Source organism: Nicotiana sylvestris, chromosome 2 (genome assembly GCF_000393655.2).
Source record: "Nicotiana sylvestris chromosome 2, ASM39365v2, whole genome shotgun sequence".
Taxonomy (NCBI): Eukaryota; Viridiplantae; Streptophyta; class Magnoliopsida; order Solanales; family Solanaceae; genus Nicotiana; species Nicotiana sylvestris.
In genome coordinates, this window is record NC_091058.1 from 116057946 (window position 1) to 116077473 (window position 19528).

The following is a 19528-nucleotide window of genomic DNA, read 5'->3' on the forward strand; positions in this document are numbered from 1 at the left end:
GGATGACCTGGCACAGGCATTCGCATACCATTTCCAATACAATCTGGAAATCATCCCAGATCGATTATCTTTGACAAAATTTGAGAAGAAACACAATGAAAGTTTCAGAGAGTATGGCTTCCGATGGAGAGAACAGGCAGCACGAGTGGATCCTCCTATGAAGGAGAGTGAAATGGTAGACTATTTCCTCCAAGACTTGGAACCAACTTACTATGCCCATCTAGTTTCAGCGGTTGGGAAATCATTCAACGAAGTGGTGAAGATGGGAGGTATGGTGGAAGAAGGCCTCAAAACAAATAAAATTATGAGCTATTCAGCAATTAAGGCAACTACTCAAGCTATTCAAGGCGGGGTAGGAGGAATCGGAAGAAAGAAGAGGGAGGAAGCAGCGGTAGTTGATTCAGGAATTTGGCCGGGACCCAGAGGTTCACCGCTTTACTATAATCAACAACGACCTCGCCAATCAGCTTACCACCACGATTCATCCCAACACTACTATCACCCTTCAGAGCCTCATTTTTCCATTAACCATGCTCAAGCATACAATCAGCCACCTGTTCACACCAATTGGTGTGCTCCTGTCACACCAAATACTTACCCACGAGCCTATCCCGGACCAGGTTTCAGGCCTAGGCCAGCATTCAGGGGAGAAAGGGAACAGAAAAAGAAAACTTACACTCCATTGGGAGAGTCTTACACCAGTCTGTCCACAGGCTGAGACAGCTAGACATGCTGAGACCAATACAATCCAAGCTACCCAATCCTCCTCCAAAGAATCTGGATTACACCATTAGCTGTGAATATTGCTCCGGTGCACCAGGCCATGATACGGAGAAATGCTGGCATTTGAAAAATGCAATACAAGAGCTGATTGATACTAATAAAATCGAGGTTCAAACCCCCGAAGCTCCCAATATCAATAGAAATCCAATGCCAGCCCATCAAGAGGCCAATATGATAGAAATCATACAAGCTGATGGGGAGACAAAGAAGCCGTCACAAACTGTCATGATGATCAAGTCTCATGAAGCCAAACCAGATAAGCAGTTAACAGAGGAGAAGCCGGTACCTAAATAGAGCAGAAATGGCGATGAATCATCTGTGGTAGACAAGGAGGGATCATCGAGCAAAGTTGCCCCAAAACAAGAAAGGCCGAAAGTGATAGTACCAGGGGTTGCTAACAAACCCATTGTATTCGTGGAAGGAGCCCGTACAGATCGGGTCATCATCACACCTGTGACCCAGCTGCCAGTCATCAATAACAAAGCCATCCCATGGAACTATGAACAGGTGACTGTAATGTACAAGGGAAAGGAAGTCAAGGAAGAAGTGTGTGAGGTGCAAGGCTTGACTCGTTCGGGAAGATGTTTTACGCCCGAAGAGTTAAGAAAAACTAAAAATAATCCAACACCAATAAAGAGAGCTGTGACGGAAGAAGAAGCGGAAGAGTTTTTAAGAAAAATGAAACTCCATGACTATTCTGTTGTGGATCAATTGAAGAAGACACCCGCTCAAATTTCATTGTTGTCATTACTGATCCATTCAGAGGAGCACCGTCTGGCTTTGATGAAAATCCTGAATGAGGCTCATGTTCCTGAAAAAATCTCTGTAAATCATTTGGGAAGAATAGCCAACAGAATCTTTGAGGCAAACAGAATTACATTTTCTGATGATGAATTGCCTATGGAAGGTACCGAGCACAACAGAGCTCTTTACCTCACCGTGAAATGTGAAAACTCCGTAGTAACCCGGGTATTGGTTGACAATGGGTCAAGTGCAAACATCTGCCCTCTCTCCACTTTAAGCAAATTGAAAATCAAAGAAGAGAGGATCCAGAAAAATAGTATTTGCATACGGGGGTTTGACGGTGGAAGCAGAGATTCATATGGCGACATAGTGTTGGAACTAACAATAGGGCCAGTTGAATTCACAATGGAATTTCAAGTGTTGGACATAACTGTTTCTTACAACTTATTGTTGGGTCGACCATGGATCCATGCTGTTAAAGCAATCCCGTCAACACTACATCAGGTTGTCAAGTTTGAATGGGATCATCAAGAAATAGTTGTGCATGGGGAAGAAAGTTTAAACGCTCACAGCAGTACCATTGTACCGGTTGAGGGAACAGAGAATGACCAGGGACCATGGGTATACCAAGTATCCGACACAGTGTCGGTAGAGAAAATTCCAGAGGGGAAATACCTTCCGAATCCAAAGATATCCTCTGCATCAGTCATGATAGCTTATGAAATGTTAAAGAATGGTTTTATACCCGGCAAAGGTCTGGGCTTATCTTTGCAAGGAATTATACAACCAGTATCTCTCCCCGAGAACTGGGGAACATTCGGTTTGGGGTTCATACCCACTGTAAATGACGTGATAAAGGCCATAAAGTTGAAACACAAGGCATGGGTTCTTCCAAAACCAGTCCCACCACTATCAAAGTCTTTTGTCAAGACCGGTGCTAAAAATCGCCCGATAACAACAATTCTTAAATCCCGGGTCAATCCTGAGGAAGAATTAATTGAAAGATTCGAGAAATTGTTTGATGATGTGAATATGTTGGAAAACGGAGAAGGGTGTAGCGACGCAGAAGTTCAATTCATTGGGCCAGAAACAAAGCTTAATAATTGGAAAGCCACTCCTCTCCCCATTCGAAAGGAGTCTTGGTAGTTTATTTTGATTTTCTTTCAAGTTTGTTTGGGTTACTTCAGGGTTGTAATCCCAAAGCTTATCTTACAGTTTGTTTGAAGTGTGCAAACCTTGTTATCTTTCATCATCCAATAAAAAGCAGTTTCCTTTTTATTATCATTCCTGATAGTTTTCTTTTCTTTTTCTTTTTTCTGTACAGTTCTTTTTACGCTGGCTCTAGTGATATGGCATGCATGAGGAATCCTCAGCCCAGTCTTAAAAATCAATCTGGTTCCGAAGTAATAATTCAAGAAATATATTGTGATTATGAATCAGAATATGATGAAGATGAGGTTTTTGAAGAGATTAGTAAAGAGTTAATTCACTTTGAGGAAAAAATCAAACCTAACTTGAGTGATACCGAGGACATCAATATAGGGGACACGAGTAATATCCGGGAAACTAAAATAAGTGTCCATCTCGAACCAAAGATCCGAGAAGAGTTAATTAAAGCACTCATAGAATTCAAAGATGTTTTTGCATGGTCATATGACGACATGCCGGGCCTGAGCACTGATTTAGTGGTTCACAAATTGCCCACCGATCCAACGGTGCCTCCTGTCAAGCAGAGGCTGAGAAAATTCAAGCCTGATATGAGTGTGAGAATTAAGGAAGAAATCACCAAACAATTGGAAGCAAAGGTCATTCGAGTCACTCGATATCCTGTTTGGTTGGCTAATATCGTTCCTGTACCAAAGAAAGACGGCAAAATTAGAGTATGCGTCGACTACCGCAATCTCAACAAAGCAAGTCCAAAGGATAATTTCCCATTACCCAATATCCATATTTTGATCGACAATTGTGCCAAGCATGATATAGGATCTTTCGTGGATTGTTATGCCGGGTATCATCAAATTCTAATGGATGAAGAAGATGCAGAAAAGACGGCATTCATCACACCATGGGGAACTTATTGCTACCGGGTAATGCCATTCGGTTTAAAGAACGCCGGAGCAACCTATATGAGAGCAATGACCACAGTGTTTCATGATATGATACACAAGGAGATTGAGGTATACGTGGACGATGTGATCATAAAATCAAAGCATCAGGCCGACCACGTTGGGGATTTGAGGAAGTTCTTCTTAAGACTTCGCAGGTACAACCTCAAGCTTAACCCTGCCAAATGCGCATTTGGAGTTCCATCTGGAAAGTTGCTAGGATTCATAGTCAGTCGACGAGGCATCGAGCTAGACCCATCAAAAATCAAAGCCATCCAAGAATTGCCACCTCCCAGGAACAAAACTGAAGTAATGAGTTTGTTGGGAAGGTTAAATTATATCAGCAGGTTTATTGCTCAGCTCACAACAACTTGTGAGCCAATTTTCAAATTGTTGAAAAAGGATGCTGCGGTCAAATGGACCGATGAGTGTCAAGAAGCGTTCGATAAAATAAAAGGGTACTTGTCGAACCCACCCGTGTTGGTCCCGCCAGAGCCAGGAAGACCTTTGATTCTTTACTTAACAGTTTTGGAAAATTCATTTGGTTGCGTATTGGGGCAACATGACCTCACTGGCAGAAAAGAACAGGCCATCTACTACCTTAGCAAGAAGTTCACAGCTTATGAGGTTAAGTATACTCATCTGGAAAAGACATGTTGCGCCCTAACATGGGTAGCTCAAAAATTGAAACACTATTTGTCATCCTACACTACTTACCTCATTTCTCGGTTGGATCCATTGAAATACATTTTTCAAAAGCCTATGCCAACGGGAAGACTTGCAAAGTGGCAGATATTGCTCACAGAATTTGACATCATCTATGTGACTCGAACTGCAATGAAGGCTCAAGCACTGGCCGATCATTTAGCCGAAAACCCGGTCGATGAGGAATACGAGCCGTTGAAAACCTATTTTCCTGATGAAGAAGCAATGCATATCGACGAGGTGGAGCGAATTGAAAAACCTGGCTGGAAACTTTTCTTTGATGGAGCCGCTAACATGAAAGGAGTTGGGATAAGAGCCGTAATCATTTCTGAAATAGGGCATCACTATCCTGTTACGACTCAATTGCGATTTTATTGCACCAATAATATGGCTGAATATGAAGCTTGCATTTTGGGGTTAAGGCTAGCCTCAGACATGGGTATCCGAGAAATCTTAGTCATGGGAGATTCAGATCTTTTGGTACATCAAATTCAAGGAGAATGGGAAACTCGAGACTTGAAGCTCATACCATACCGACAATGTCTACATGATCTTTGTCAGCGGTTTCAATCAGTGGAGTTCCAACATATTCCAAGAATCCATAATGAGGTTGCCGATGCATTGGCTACCCTGGCATCAATGTTGCATCATCCGGACAAAGTTTATGTAGATCCGATACATATTCAAGTCCACGATCAGCACGCTTATTGCAATATGGTCGAAGAAGAATTTGATGGTGAACCATGGTTCCATGACATCAAGGAGTATATCAGGATGGGGATATATCCCGTACAAGCCACAGGAGATCAAAAGAGGACCATTAGGCGATTGGCAAATGGATTCTTCTTAAGCGGAGGAGTTTTGTATAAAAGAACACCAAATCTTGGATTATTAAGATGCGTAGATGCCAGACAAGCTACAACTGTCATGTCTGAAGTACATTCGGGAGTTTGCGGACCCCACATGAGTGGATATGTGTTGGCAAAGAAAATCCTCCGAGCTGGTTACTATTGGCTTACCATGGAGCGAGATTGTATCAGTTTTGTGCGCAAGTGTCATCAATGCCAAATACACGGAGATTTGATTCATTCTCCACCATCCGAGTTGCACACAATGTCGGCACCATGGCCCTTCGTTGCCTGGGGCATGGATGTGATTGGACCAATTGAGCCGGCAGCATCCAATGGGCACAGGTTCATTCTGGTAGCCATTGATTATTTTACCAAATGGGTTGAGGCCAAGACATTCAAATCGGTGACCAAGAAAGCTGTGGTCGATTTTGTCCACTCAAATATCATATGTCGATTCGGAATCCCAAAGGTGATCATCACAGATAACGGTGCTAATCTTAACAGCAACTTAATGAAGGAAGTATGTCAACAGTTTAAGATTACACATCGCAACTCTACCCCATATCGGCCCAAGGCGAATGGAGCAGTAGAGGCAGCCAACAAAAACATAAAGAAGATACTTCGGAAAATGGTAGAAGGTTCAAAACAATGGCATGAAAAATTACCATTTGCATTATTGGGATATCGCACTACTGTTCGCACTTCAGTAGGAGCAACTCCTTATTTGTTGGTATATGGCACTGAAGCAGTAATTCCTGCAGAAGTTGAGATTCCTTCCCTTCGGATCATCGCCGAAGCAAAGATTGATGATGATGAATGGGTCAAAACCCGTCTGGAACAGTTAAACTTGATTGATGAAAAACGATTGGCCGCAGTATGTCATGGTCAATTATATCAAAGAAGAATATAAAGAGCATACAACAAAAAGGTGCGTCCACGGAAGTTTGAAGTGGGTCAGCATGTGCTGAAACGTATTCTTCCACATCAGGTTGAGGCGAAAGGCAAATTTGCCCCGAATTGGCAAGGACCATTCATTGTGACCAGAGTATTGTCGAATGGTGCACTATGCTTAACAGATATTGAAGGCAAATGCATAGACATGGCGATCAATTCTGACGCGGTAAAGAGATATTACGCATAACTTTTTGAATGTTTGTATTTAGCATTATTTCGAAGATTGGAATGACGAAGGCAATTTATTCTGCTATCCAAACACTATACCCTTTGTTTACTCTTTGAGCCATACTTGTTTCTTTCCTACCCTCTCTTGGAATCAATATGTTAAAAAAAAAATCACTATTACCAAGTGAACTACGTTTGACCTGATTCCTCAAAGAAGGATACGTAGGCGCCTCACGGCTCGGTCATAGGGTGCACAACATACATAATGTGCACAATGTGAAGCATCAAGCGACCCCAATCAAGAAACTGGGGCAGGAATTGTATTGGAAATAAGAAAAGATTCCAAGAGTTGTAATTTTAAACCCATACCAAAGCTATTTAGCTTTTAATACCTTTTCTATTTCTAACCCCATACCAAAAAGACCTTTCGATCAATCTTAGAAAAATGCTGAGACAAGCAAATGAAGATGGTTCATAACACTCTGGTACAAACAAGAAAAGAAAGGAAAAAGTGAGAGAGTCTTATAGGTGAAAACCCACACGGGCACCATAAGGCGACGGAAGTTGAGAGAAAAGTAAAAATGAGAGTCTTATTGGTGAAAACCTTCGTAGGCACCATAAGGCGAAAAGGAAGTGAGAAATGAACAAATGAGGAAGGTTTATCGGTGAAAACTCTTTGAGACATTACAAGTCCAACAGGTCTGTGAAATGAAAAATGAAGTTGGATTATGGAAATTTTGGGGAAAACGAAAATGAGACAATTGAAAGGAGATTGATTAAAAGACTGGGTTGATTAATCCGAAATGCATACCCTGATCATTGGCGCCAGTAACTCCAATCAGATAAGTTTTATTCCCTCTCCGACAGTCATCCAAATTTGGATTTTTCTTTTCATTCTATAATTGTCGAAATCAGCGCGTTTCGTCACTAATAATCTTACTTTTCTAAAGCTTTGAGATAAGTTTTATTCCAAACAAATAAGAAGGAGTGTCAAGGTATACTACCAAGAATCAAGGTTACATGATGCAAAATAAGGCCATGAAAGGCGGGAGATAAAAATAATAAGATATGGGAGAAAGAAAAGTGAAATCAAAAGTGGATCAACAATGTCAGGAGAGACATATGATCACGGTTAAAAGGGTTTGAAGGAAAACATACATAGGGGAATCTTATAGTCAAAGATCAATTACAAGGACAAAACGGTCTTTTTCAACCATTCCAAGGCAATAAAAAAGAGACGAAGAGAAGCCTCACCATCGGCAAGAATACCCCAGTTAACCACCCTGCTTTAAACTAACGAAGTTTTCTTTGATTTAAAACAGGGGCAAAGACAATATTTGTGTCAGGAAATACCTGGTGAAACATTAAGGAAATCAGGCGTCCACCTGGAGAATGAGGATGAGGAAAGAAGAAGTCAGGCGTCCACCTGGAAAATGAGGATGAGAATTGAAGAAGTCAGGCGTCCACCTGGAGAATGAGGATGAGAATCGAAGAAATCAGGCGTCCACCTGGAGAATGAGGATGAGAATTCAAGAAGTCAGGCGTCCACCTGGAGAATGAGGATGAGAATTGAAGAAGTCAGGCGTCCACCTGGAGAATGAGGATGAGAATTGAAGAAGTCAGGCGTCCACCTGGAGAATGAGGAATGAGAATTGAAGAAATCAGGCGTCCACCTGGAGAATGAGGATGAGAATTAAAGAAGTCAGGCGTCCACCTGGAGAATGAGGATAAGAAAAGAAGAAGTCAGGCGTCCACCTGGAGAACGAGGATGAAAAAGAAGAAGTCAGGCGTCCACCTGGAGAATGAGGATAAGAAAAGAAGAAGTCAGGCGTCCACCTGGAGAATGAGGATAAGAATTGAAGAAATCAGGCATCCACCTGGAGAATGAGGATGAGAGAATTAAAAATCAGGCATCCACCTGGAGAATGAGGATGAGAATTAAAGAAATCAGGCGTCCACCTGGAGAATGAGGATAAGAAAAGAAGAAGTCAGGCGTCCACCTGGAGAATGAGGATAAGAATTGAAGAAATCAGGCGTCCACTTGGAGAATGAGGATGAGAGAATTAAAAATCAGGCATCCACCTGGAGAATGAGGATGAGAATTAAAGAAATCAGGCGTCCACCTGGAGAATGAGGATGAAAAAGAAGAAGTCAGGCGTCCACCTGGAGAATGAGGATAAGAAAAGAAGAAGTCAGGCGTCCACCTGGAGAATGAGGATAAGAAAAAGAAGAAGTCAGGCGTCCACCTGGAGAATGAGGATAAGAAAAGAAGAAGTCAGGCGTCTACCTGGAGAATGAGGATAAGAATTGAAGAAGTCAAGCGTCCACCTGGAGAATGAGGATGAGAATTAAAGAAGTCAGGCGTCCACCTGGAGAATGAGGATGAGAAAAGAAGAAGTCAGGCGTCCACCTGAAGAATGAGGATGAAAGAATTGAAGAAGAAATCAGGCGTCCACCTGGAGAACGAGGACAAAGAATTGAAGAAGTCAGGCGTCCACCTGGAGAATGAGGATGAAGAAGTTAAAAAGAAATCAGACGTCCACCTGGAGAATGAGGATAAAGAAAAGAAGCAGTCAGGCGTCCACCTGGAGAATGAGGACAGAGAATTACAGAAATCAAGCGTCCACCTGGAGAACGAGGACAAAGAAAAGAAGAAGTCAGGCGTCCACCTGGAGAATGAAGATGAAGAATTAAAGAAAGAAGTCAGGCGTCCACCTGGAGAATAAGGATGAAAGTTGAAGAAGTCAGGCGTCCACCTGGAGAATGAGGATGAAGAAGTTAAGAAGAAGTCAGGCGTCCACCTGGAGAATGAGGATGAAAAAGTTAAAAAGAAGTCAGGCATCCACCTGGAGAATGAGGATGACGAATTAAAGAAAGAAGTCAGGCGTCCACCTAGAGAATGAGGATGAAAGAATTGAAGAAGAAATCAGGCGTCCACCTGGAGAACGAGGACAAAGAATTGAAGAAGTCAGGCGTCCACCTGGAGAATGAGGATGAATCCGCAGTCAGGCACCCACCTGGAGAACAAGGGAATACAATTGAAGTATTGAAGTCAAAAGCCCGCTCATATGAGAAAGGAGCACACTTAGAATCAATAAAGCAGAGGAGTCTAACAAAATCCCCAGCAAGAAACAACAAGAGTCCCAAATAGATGAAGAAAATACGGGACACGATGAAAAGGAAAACGGAATGAGCCAAATGCCCAAGAGTCACCAAGATATCAAGACAACAAGAAACGCAAGGGCATGATCTAGATAAAATTTTATAATTCATGTACCATAGTCTAGTTTAGTTTTTTGTATTACCTTGGAAGTAAGGTGTAATAAGGAGGTCAGCAAGCAGTAAAAACAGCACGAAGCAGCAGTAACATCACAGTCCCACGGTAGTCCCAGCTACCCAAAACTTCCCGAACTACATTGACCTGATTCCTTTATAGCCAAGGATATGTAGGAAACCTTTGAAGCAGAGGTTCGGTCAAATCTTTCAAAAAATGCTTCCCACGGAGTATTTGAACGGGCAAAAATCGCTCGTATCCGCTCACTTTATCTTTGCACGAAAACTCTTCGAGTTTCCGCACAAAGAGGGGCAGCTGTGAGCACGTGATTTTTGCCTTACGAAAACTACTCCAAAATAAATCAAAAAATAAAATAAATTTCTTTTACTGTGTAATTTTTGAATTTTGCGTGGTGTTAAATATTTGTGTTATGTCCGTAAATGTTTACTTTGTCATAATAAAATGAAAATTAAAATAAAATACATGTTGCATGCATATAGGATTTAATTATGTATTTGAAAGATAATTTAAATAAAATCACAAAAAATATGCATTCGTTCTATTTTTAAATATGTTACTGTGTGATTAATGTTTTGACTATGTGTTAATAGTTGTTATAAAATAATTAATATTTTTGTGTAAGGATAAAAATTGTTTTATAATTTTTATTAGGATTTTTTAATGATAAATAATAAAATAAAATAAAATAAAATAAGTTGTAAAATATATCGGACCTGGATTAAAATCCAGGCCCAAAACCAAATTACTCCCCCTTCAGCCCAATTCAGGCAACCCAGGCACCGGTCCAATTCAAACGAGTCAAAACGACATCGTTTGATTGTAGTTTATCAGGGACCGTTGGATCAAAGCCAACCAACGGCTGAGATCCCACGAACCTTAACCCAGACCCTTACCCGATCTAATACCCGGTTCAACCCGTCCCCCTAACTTAAACCAAACGACATCGTTTGGTTAAGTGAATAGATCTTAGCGGTCTATCCTGCCTAATCCAACGGACAATGTCAATCCACCCCACCCCTATATAAGGCCCAAAACCTTACCCCGACCCCCTAGCCAAACCCCCCTCCTTCCCTGTTCATCGTCCCTTCCGAAACTCACCCCTAACCCTAGCCGCCCAAGGATCCCACCGCCTGAAACCCGGCGGCATCAACGCCGCCGGTCACCAAAATAACACCCTAGACTCCTCACCACTTCCTCTACATAGATCTAACCTTAGTTTCCTTCGAATCAGACCCCAACTCTTCGAATATTAAATCGAAGGTAGGTCTGAAAACTCAAACCTTTCCAATGGCTTCCAAAATAACACCATAGTACCCCCTAGCATGCCTCGTTATGGATCTGAAGTTTGTTTGGCTCGAATCATTTCCGAGCTTCTCGAATCTTCTTTTGAAGATTCGGACCAAACAAGAACAAACTCAGATTCCTCCCAAATTAACACCAAATGACCTTTAGGCTTCCATCACCCTTGTGCCATCTTTGGTTTCCCTCGAATCTACCCAGAAGTGTTCGGATTTAAAAGCCAAGGTCTGAAACCCTAAATTTTCCAATCTTGGCATCTTTTTCACTTCAGACGAAAGATTGAGGTTTAATCGACCTTAGTCGAAGTATTTTCTACTTCAAAGTATTTTCAGTAGAAAATACTTCGACTAAGGTCTGTTTGATTTCAAACAAAATCCAAATCCAAGTTGAGTTGAGTCCGGTTGAATTTGAAGGTTCAGAGGTAATTTTCTGTTTCTTATGTGTATTCTACGTATATTCTATGTTCGTTTCATTAGTTTGTTTAAATTTTCATAATTTTCTAGTCAATTCTGTTATACTGTCTCCTACCCGTCTACTTGATTCCAAATGTGAATTGTTTCTGTTGATTGTGATTATGTACAATGTGTGTAATCGACTCGATTAAGTTCGTCGATTAGTTGTACTATAAATCTTGCTTCTGAAAATGTTGACTGAAACAACCTGTTTTGGATGGATTATTTTGCTATGATCAAGTGGTTAGTTATTGTTAATCAGTTGGTTATTGTTTGATAAATCACTAAATTCAAAATGAATGCTGTGTGTATGTTGATTTCTGAGCATTTGAGTTTCAGGGCATTGTCAGTATATTGACAATGCTCCTGTATTTGTTTACTTTTCAGTTCAGTTTTGAATCTCAGTTGAAATAATCCTGCATGTTCTGTGCAATGTTAGTGTGTTTTATTCAGGTTCAGTATTCAATTGAGAATCCTTTGTTTAAATTCAACTCTTGTGAATAAATGTGATATACTGTCATAGGATTGGTTATAGCTGCTTAAACAGATTTTAAAATCTGTATTGTTAGATTCTGAATTTAAGGCAGTAATAACAGTAATTACAGTAGGGAATCTGGGACATTTTTTGGGACAAAATAGTGAGGGTAATGTGATAGAATAGTGGACTGAAAGTGGAATGTTGGTTGGCTATAATTTAAGATACTAATGGGAAACAAAGGGTAATGGGCTGCTTAAAATCAGGATAGGATCATTTAAATTATTCAAAAGCAGTTTTTAATGGAACTTTTTGATTTTAAAAGAGGAAGGGGGTCCAAGAAGCACTTAAAAGGATAGGACCAGCCCTGTATAAATACAGGGAGCTGGACAGACTTTAGAGGGCAGACTTTAGGAGATTTTAAGAGAGAAAAAGGGATCAGAGAAAAAGAAAGAAAAGAGAGAAAAGAAAAAGAAAGAAAAGAGAGGTTGATTTCTAAAGCATAGAAAATACACACAGAAATACATATACATTTGAGTGAAACAGAAATCTGAGAAGAGAAAATCAGATTTGAAGAGAAAGAAGAAACAGAAAAAATCAGAAACAGGAAAAAATCAAAAACAAGGAATTTGAAACAGAAAAGAAACTGAAATCTGAAATATTGTCCCTTTGTTGAATCTGTTCGGATTTATTTGAATCCATAGTTCAGTTAAAATCTGAAGTTTTCTTTAAAAATACTGTTACTGTGCATCTAGGTTTCTCGGGTCTTATAATTGCTCAAATCTGTGGAAATACTGATATTCTGCCAGTATTTTGTTACTGCTGCAACTGCTGAAAACTTACTTCTTCTACCTTCATTTCCAGGTACTTATCTCTTAAATTCTATGTTGGAAAAAGATTCAGCATGACAAATCAATGAAGCTTGAATTGCAATTCTGTTTTCCATTTGTCCAAGTTTATTAGTTTAAATTTCATTTTTTGTTTCATGTTAGTTAACTAGTAGTGAATTCAATTTGATAGTTATGAGTTAATTGTCTTTATTTGAAATTCATATAAAACTTTGTAATAATGTTTTCCATGTCAAAATTTCATTAGTTTAGTTATCTTTGAGTTGTGTAAATAGGAAGCATGGCAGAAAGTTGGCTTTTATTTACACTTTATGGTATTGTTAGCTAGGTATAGCGCAATATGGAAATATCAAGGAAAAATACGCTATTGGTTTATTTTGTTAGTAAGTTAATTGTTGTTTAAAGCTAGATGATGTTGGTTGCAATTTGCTATCTTTTGGCACAAACTTGGTCGTGTTATAATCAATGGTTAAAAAAACGCGTTAGTATAATCCGCTAGGTTCACGATGTCAAATATGATGAGTAATATTGTATGCAATATCTTTTTATTAAGTCAACAGGTAGATTTATTCTCTTTCTTAATAATAAAGGGCCTAAGAACTTATACAATGTGAAAGATAATGCTTAGTAATAATTCATATAGATTGAGAATTAAATTGGTTTGATTATATATACATATCTATCCCAACTCAGTCTTAAGCATAATTAATTAAAATAATTTCGCCTATTAGATTAAAAACGAATATATGAGAATAAGTTGAGATGTACATGTACAAATTGCAACACTTTAAATCAATGGTAAGTAAAAAAAAAATATAATTTGCACTAAATAAAAATAATGAAAATTCTTGGAAATATTTCTTCCCTTGATGAATCATTTTTTAGTTTCATAAGCAATTCATTCTTTGGTGTATATATATGTTGTATTTGTCGAAATAGTGTTAATCATATTTTTATTCCTTTCTTTGAATTTGAATAACTGCGGAAAAGTTAACATGTCCGCAAAGTGGCCATCGCGGACCACAAAAAAGTAACCGCGTCTGCAAAGAGGTTAGGATCAGACTACTAACTCTCTGAACTTTGATCACCACGGACTGCAAAAAGTAAATGCGACCGCGAATGATCAACCACGGACCGGAAAAAAGTAGACACGGCCACGAATGATGTTATCAGACTTTTTTGAAGTTCAATAGCACGGTCCACGAAAACTTGGTCGCGACCACGAAGAAACAACCTCGAACAGCGAAAAATCAACCGCAGACAGCGAACTAGTACCAAAACTAAGAAATAAAAAAAATACCCTACCACAAACCGCAAAAAATTAATCGTGGCCGCGAACTTCTAACGCATCTGACACTGAAGAACAATTTAACCTAGGGTTTTCACTAAGTGCATCCAATCCATTCAATTAGCAATTAAGGTTACTAACCCTATCCCCCCATTAGGCATGTAAACATTACCCACATATGCTTAATCAGTAATTTTAAATCGAAGGATGTATTTCATTCTAACTAAAAAAATTAAAAAGAAAAATTAAAACAAAAAGAAAAGAACAGAGGCAGATAAAATTAACCTATGGATTTGAACTAGCAAATGTGAATGTTTAGCAGACAAACAATGCTTGATTCAAAAAAATTTAGAGTGAAAGCCAGATAGATGAACAGTGCTCTAGGAGTTTAGGGTTTGAAAAGGGTAAAAGATCTAGGGACCTCCTATTTATACTTAGAAGATGGACCCCACAACTTACCTAAATGCGGCCGCGAAATTCTACCGCGGTCCGCATTCTTTTACCTGATGAAGAATAGCCTCAAGCAACCGCGAAATTATGAACGCGACTGCGGAATTCACCGCGGACCGCCCAATTATGAACACAGATGCGAACTCAACTTCAGAGAGATGATATTTTGATCTCTTTAAGTATGCGTCCGCGAACAAAAAGCTCCCCCGCGTACTTCTAACGCGGACCGCAAAATTTTGGCGGTCCGCGAAATGCCCCATACTTAGCCAAATTTTCCAGCCAAAGTCCTGCACTGCACAAACAATTCCTACACAAACTTTACAACCAGTTAGTCCAAAACAAAGCCTAAACGAAGAAGAAAATCACAAAGAAAGAAAAACACATGGGTTGCCTCCCAAGAAGCACCTAATTTAACGTCGCTGCACGATGCATGTTACCATCATTCGCTTGAAATAGATCAATGCCACCACGTGGCTATCATAAAACTTGCCCAAATAGTGCTTCACTCGGTTCTCATTAACTTTGAAGATTTCATCATTTTTGTTTTTCAAATCAAGAGCACCGAAAGGAGTTACATGCACCACTTCAAAAGGGTCACTCCATTTTGACTTGAGCTTTCCCGAAAACAGTCGTAACCGAGAGTTGAATAGAAGAACCAAGTCACCCTCCTTGAATTTCTTGTTTCTGGTATATTTGTCATGTAAGTACTTCATCTTGTCCTTATACAAGGACGAGCTGGAATAAGCATGAAACCGGAACTCATCAAGTTCATTTAGTTGCTCTACCCGGAGATTTGAAGCTACATCCCATTCAAGGTTTAACTTCTTCAGCGCTCACATGGCCTTATGCTCTAATTCTACCGGGAGGTGACATGCTTTCCCAAAATCCAATCGATACGGGGACATACCAATTGGAGTCTTGTAAGTTATTCTATAGGCCCATAAAGCATCATCAAGTTTCCTTAAGCAATCAGTCCGGTTTGCATTGACAACATTGGAAAGAATACTCTTGATCTCCCTGTTGGAGACCTCAACATGTCCACTTGCTTGAGGGTGATAGGGAGTTGACACCTTGTGAGTGACACCATATTTGGAGAGTAAAGTGTCAAAGGCTTTGTTACAAAAATGAGAACCCCTATCACTGATGATCGCCTTTAGAGTGCCAAACCTTGTAAATATGCTTTTTCTTTAAGAAAGCCACCACACTTCGTGCTTCATTGTTGGGCAAAGCCACAGTTTCAACCCATTTGGAGACGTAATCCATAACAACTAGAATATAGGTGTTCCCACATGAACTCACAAATGGACCTATAAAGTCGATGCCCCATACATAAAAAATATCAATCTCAAGAATAGGGGTGAGAGGCATTTCATCCTTCTTGAAAAATCCACCAGCTCTTTGACACTCATCACATCTCTTAACAAGCTCACTAGAATCTTTATATAGGGTAGGCCAATAAAATCCACAGCTGAGAACCCTTGAAGCAGTTCTCGCCCCACCATGATGACCACCATAGGGCAAGGAATGGCAAGTATCAAGAATACTCAATTGCTCCTCTTTCTGAACGTATTTCCGGATCACACCATCATTACAAATCTTGAAAAGATAGGGCTCGTCCTAGTAATAATCCAAGCTGTTCTGTTTAAGCTTCTTCCTTTGGTTAGAAGAGAGCTCACTTGGGATAATTCTGGTCACAAGAAAGTTAGCCATATCGGTGAACCAAGGAATACTATTCAAAGACACGAAGAGGATTTGTTCATCCGGAAACGAATCATTACTTTTGAGGCCATCATGGGGCCTCCCCTCCTTTTCCAAGGGGGACAAGTGGTCCGCCACTTGATTTTCACAACCTTTTCGATTAATAATTTTAAGGTCAAACTCTTGAAGCACAAAACCCATCTCATCAACCTAGCCTTAGATTCCTTTTTTATCATCAAGTAACGGAGTGCCGCATGATCGGTGTGCACAATCACTTTGGTACCCATGAGATATGGCCTAAACTTTTCCATAGTGAAGACAATGGCTAGTAACTCTTTCTCGGTCACCGTATAATTGACTTGGGCATCATTCATCATTTTGCTTGCATAATAGACCAGATGAAATACCTTGTTGATCATTTGCCCCAAAATCGCTCCTACCACAACGTCAGTAGCATCACATATGAGCTTAAATGGTAAGCTACAATTGGGTGCGGTGATGATGGGAGTGGTAGTCAATCTATACTTGAGAAGCTTAAAAGCTTTCATGCAATCATCATTGAACACAAACTTTGCATCTTTTTCCAACAACTTACACAAGGGATTCACCATATTTGAGAAATCCTTGATGAACCGACGGTAGAACCCCGCATGCCCTAGAAAGCTCCTCACTCCTTTGACAGAAGTAGGAGGAGGGAGTTTTGAAATCACTTTAATCTTCACTTGTTCCACTTCAAAACCGTTCTTTGAGATCTTATGGTTGAGGACAATGCCCTCCTCAACTATAAAGTTGCACTTTTCACAATTAAGTACTAAGTTGGTTTCTTCACGGCGGGCCAACACTTTGTCAAGATTATCCAAGAATTCTTCAAAGGAGTCACCCAAAACACTAAAATCATCCATGAACACTTCAAGGAAGTCCTCCACCATATCCGTAAATATTGCCATCATACACCGCTGAAAGGTAGCCGGTGCATTACACAAACCAAATGGCATCCGTGAGAAAGCAAAGGTGTCATACAGACATGTTAAAGTGGTTTTCTCTTGGTCTTCCGATGCTATCAAAATGTGATTGTAACCTGAGTACCCATCCAAAAATAAATTGTAGGCACGCCCGACAAGTCTATCCAACATTTGGTTAAGAAAGGGCAATGGAAAATGATCTTTGCGGGTCACTTTGTTCAGCTTTCGGTAATCCATGCATACCCTCCATCTGGCGACAGTCCTAGTGGGAATCAACTCATTTTTCACATTTGTGACCATAGTCATACTCCCTTCTCCGGAACACATTGTACCGACGAAGTCCATGAACTATCCGAAATGGGGTACACAACCCCTGCATCTAGCCACTTGATAATTTCCTTCTTGACGACCTCTTGCATGGACTCATTCAACCTCCTTTGTTGAAGTTCCACAAAGGGTTTGGCATTATCCTCTAGTATAATTTTGTGCATGAAAAGGCGGGGGCTTATACCCCGAATGTCAGCCAAAGTCCATCTAATCGCCTTCTTTCTTCTTTGGAGCACCGCAAGGGTGGCATCTACCTGCACGTTAGTTAAGCACGAAGAAAGAATAACAGGTAAAGTTGAACAAGGGCCCAAGAATTTATACCTGAGGTGTGAAGGCAAAGGCTTCAACTCAAATATGGGAGGCTCCTCGATATAGGGCTTTGTTGGTGGAGTCTTTCGGTTCTCAAGATCCAAGGAAAGTTTTCGGGGCTCATATGTGTATGAACCCATTCCTTGTAAAGAATTGACATATTCCACCAAGCCTTCATCCTCAGTCATATCATGGTTCAACAAAATAGCTTCCAAAGGGTCCTCCACATTAATCACATCACTGGTGTCTTCAGCAATCACCTCGGTCACAAGATCCACAAATGAACATACTTCGTTGCTATTAGGCTGCCTCATTGACTTACAGACATGGAACACAACCTTTTCATCACCCATCCAGAAGGTGAGCTCCCCTGCTTCCACATCAACTAAATCCTTCCTTGTAGCTAGGAAAGGTTTCCCCAATATGATCGGTACCTCATAGACAACCTCGCAGTTAAGTATCACAAAATTCGTGGGAAGTATGAACTTGTCGACCCGCACTAACACATCATTAATTATCCCTAATGGCCTCTTCATTGTCCTATCCTCCATTTGCAACCTCATGGATGTGGGCCTTGGCTGCCCAATCCCAAATGTCTTAAACACAAAATATGGCATCAAGTTAATGTTTTCCCCCAAGTCGCACAAAGCTTTGGCGAAATCGGCACTACCAATAGTGCACGGGATTGTAAAAGCACTGGGGTGTTCTAGCTTTGGGGCCATGAAATGTAGAATGGAACTCACTTGATGCGTCATATTGATTGTTTCACAATTCATGGATCTCTTCTCTGTTACCAAGTCTTTCATAAACTTGACATATCCTGGCATTTGTTCTAGAGCTTTCGTCAAAGGCTTGTTTATGGACAAACTTTCCATCATATCAATAAATTACTTGAATTGGTTCTCATTGTTTTGTTTTCAAGCATTTGAGGATATGGTGGAGGAGGCCTTGGCAAAGGAGCCTTGGCATTTGGCACTACCATTTCTGGTATGTCTATCACGTGTTCCCTAGACGGGTTCAAATCATTTTGTGCCTCCTCCACATTGTCATCAATGTCAATTCTCACTTCTTCATGCACATTCCCATCACTCACTTGCACATCGTTGATTTTATCATCATCATCTTGAACCAACACATCATCACTCACGACATTTCTTGCATTAGAGGTACTAGAAACTCCACCTCTACCACTCCTTGTAGTCACCGCCATAGCATGGCCCGTATTGTTCCCTCCCTTTGGGTTTACTACCGTGTCACTAGGTAGTGCCCCCTTAGGGAGGGTATTCGAAGCTTGAGAAATTTGTCCAAGTTGGACCTTCAAGTTGCGGATAGAAGTATTGTGGGATGCCAATTGGGCATTGGAGTCGGCGCTTTTCTTCATCATCTGCTCAAACATTGTCCTAATCCGTCCCATATCATTGTTGGACGAACTACGACCTTGTGATGGATATGAAGGTAGGTTTTTAGGTTGTTGATACATCGGAGGCCTTTGAAAGCCCAGCCCCCAATTCCCCTAATTATTATTCCAACCACCTTGGTTGTTATTGCCTCCCCAATTGCTATTGTTATTTCCACCCCAGTTACCTTGGTTGCCCCAATTTTGATTGTTATTCCCCCAGTTGCTTTGTTTATTGTTGTTTCCGCTGTTCTAGTTTCCTTGTTGATTTTGATTTCCTCAATTTCCTTGGCATCTCCACTGTTGTTGTTAATTTAGAGCATCGCCCCGTTGTCCTTGGTAGTTGTTCACATACTGAACCACTTCACTTTGATCATCATACACATTATCTTGATTATAACCACTACCACCTTTCTCAA

The 19528-nt window shown here is 40.4% G+C and overlaps 1 protein-coding gene across 1 annotated transcript; it reads right to left on the reverse strand.

The window, feature by feature from the left end:
* Nucleotides 1-17379: 17379 nt before the first annotated feature.
* LOC138885451 (uncharacterized) lies at nucleotides 17380-18588 on the reverse strand. The gene is made up of 2 exons (XM_070166402.1): nucleotides 17872-18588; nucleotides 17380-17658 (listed from the first exon to the last, which is right to left on the reverse strand). The coding sequence occupies exons 1-2, from the start codon at nucleotides 18586-18588 to the stop codon at nucleotides 17380-17382; spliced, it is 996 nt and encodes a 331-aa protein (XP_070022503.1).
* Between the last annotated feature and the right edge of the window lie 940 nt (nucleotides 18589-19528).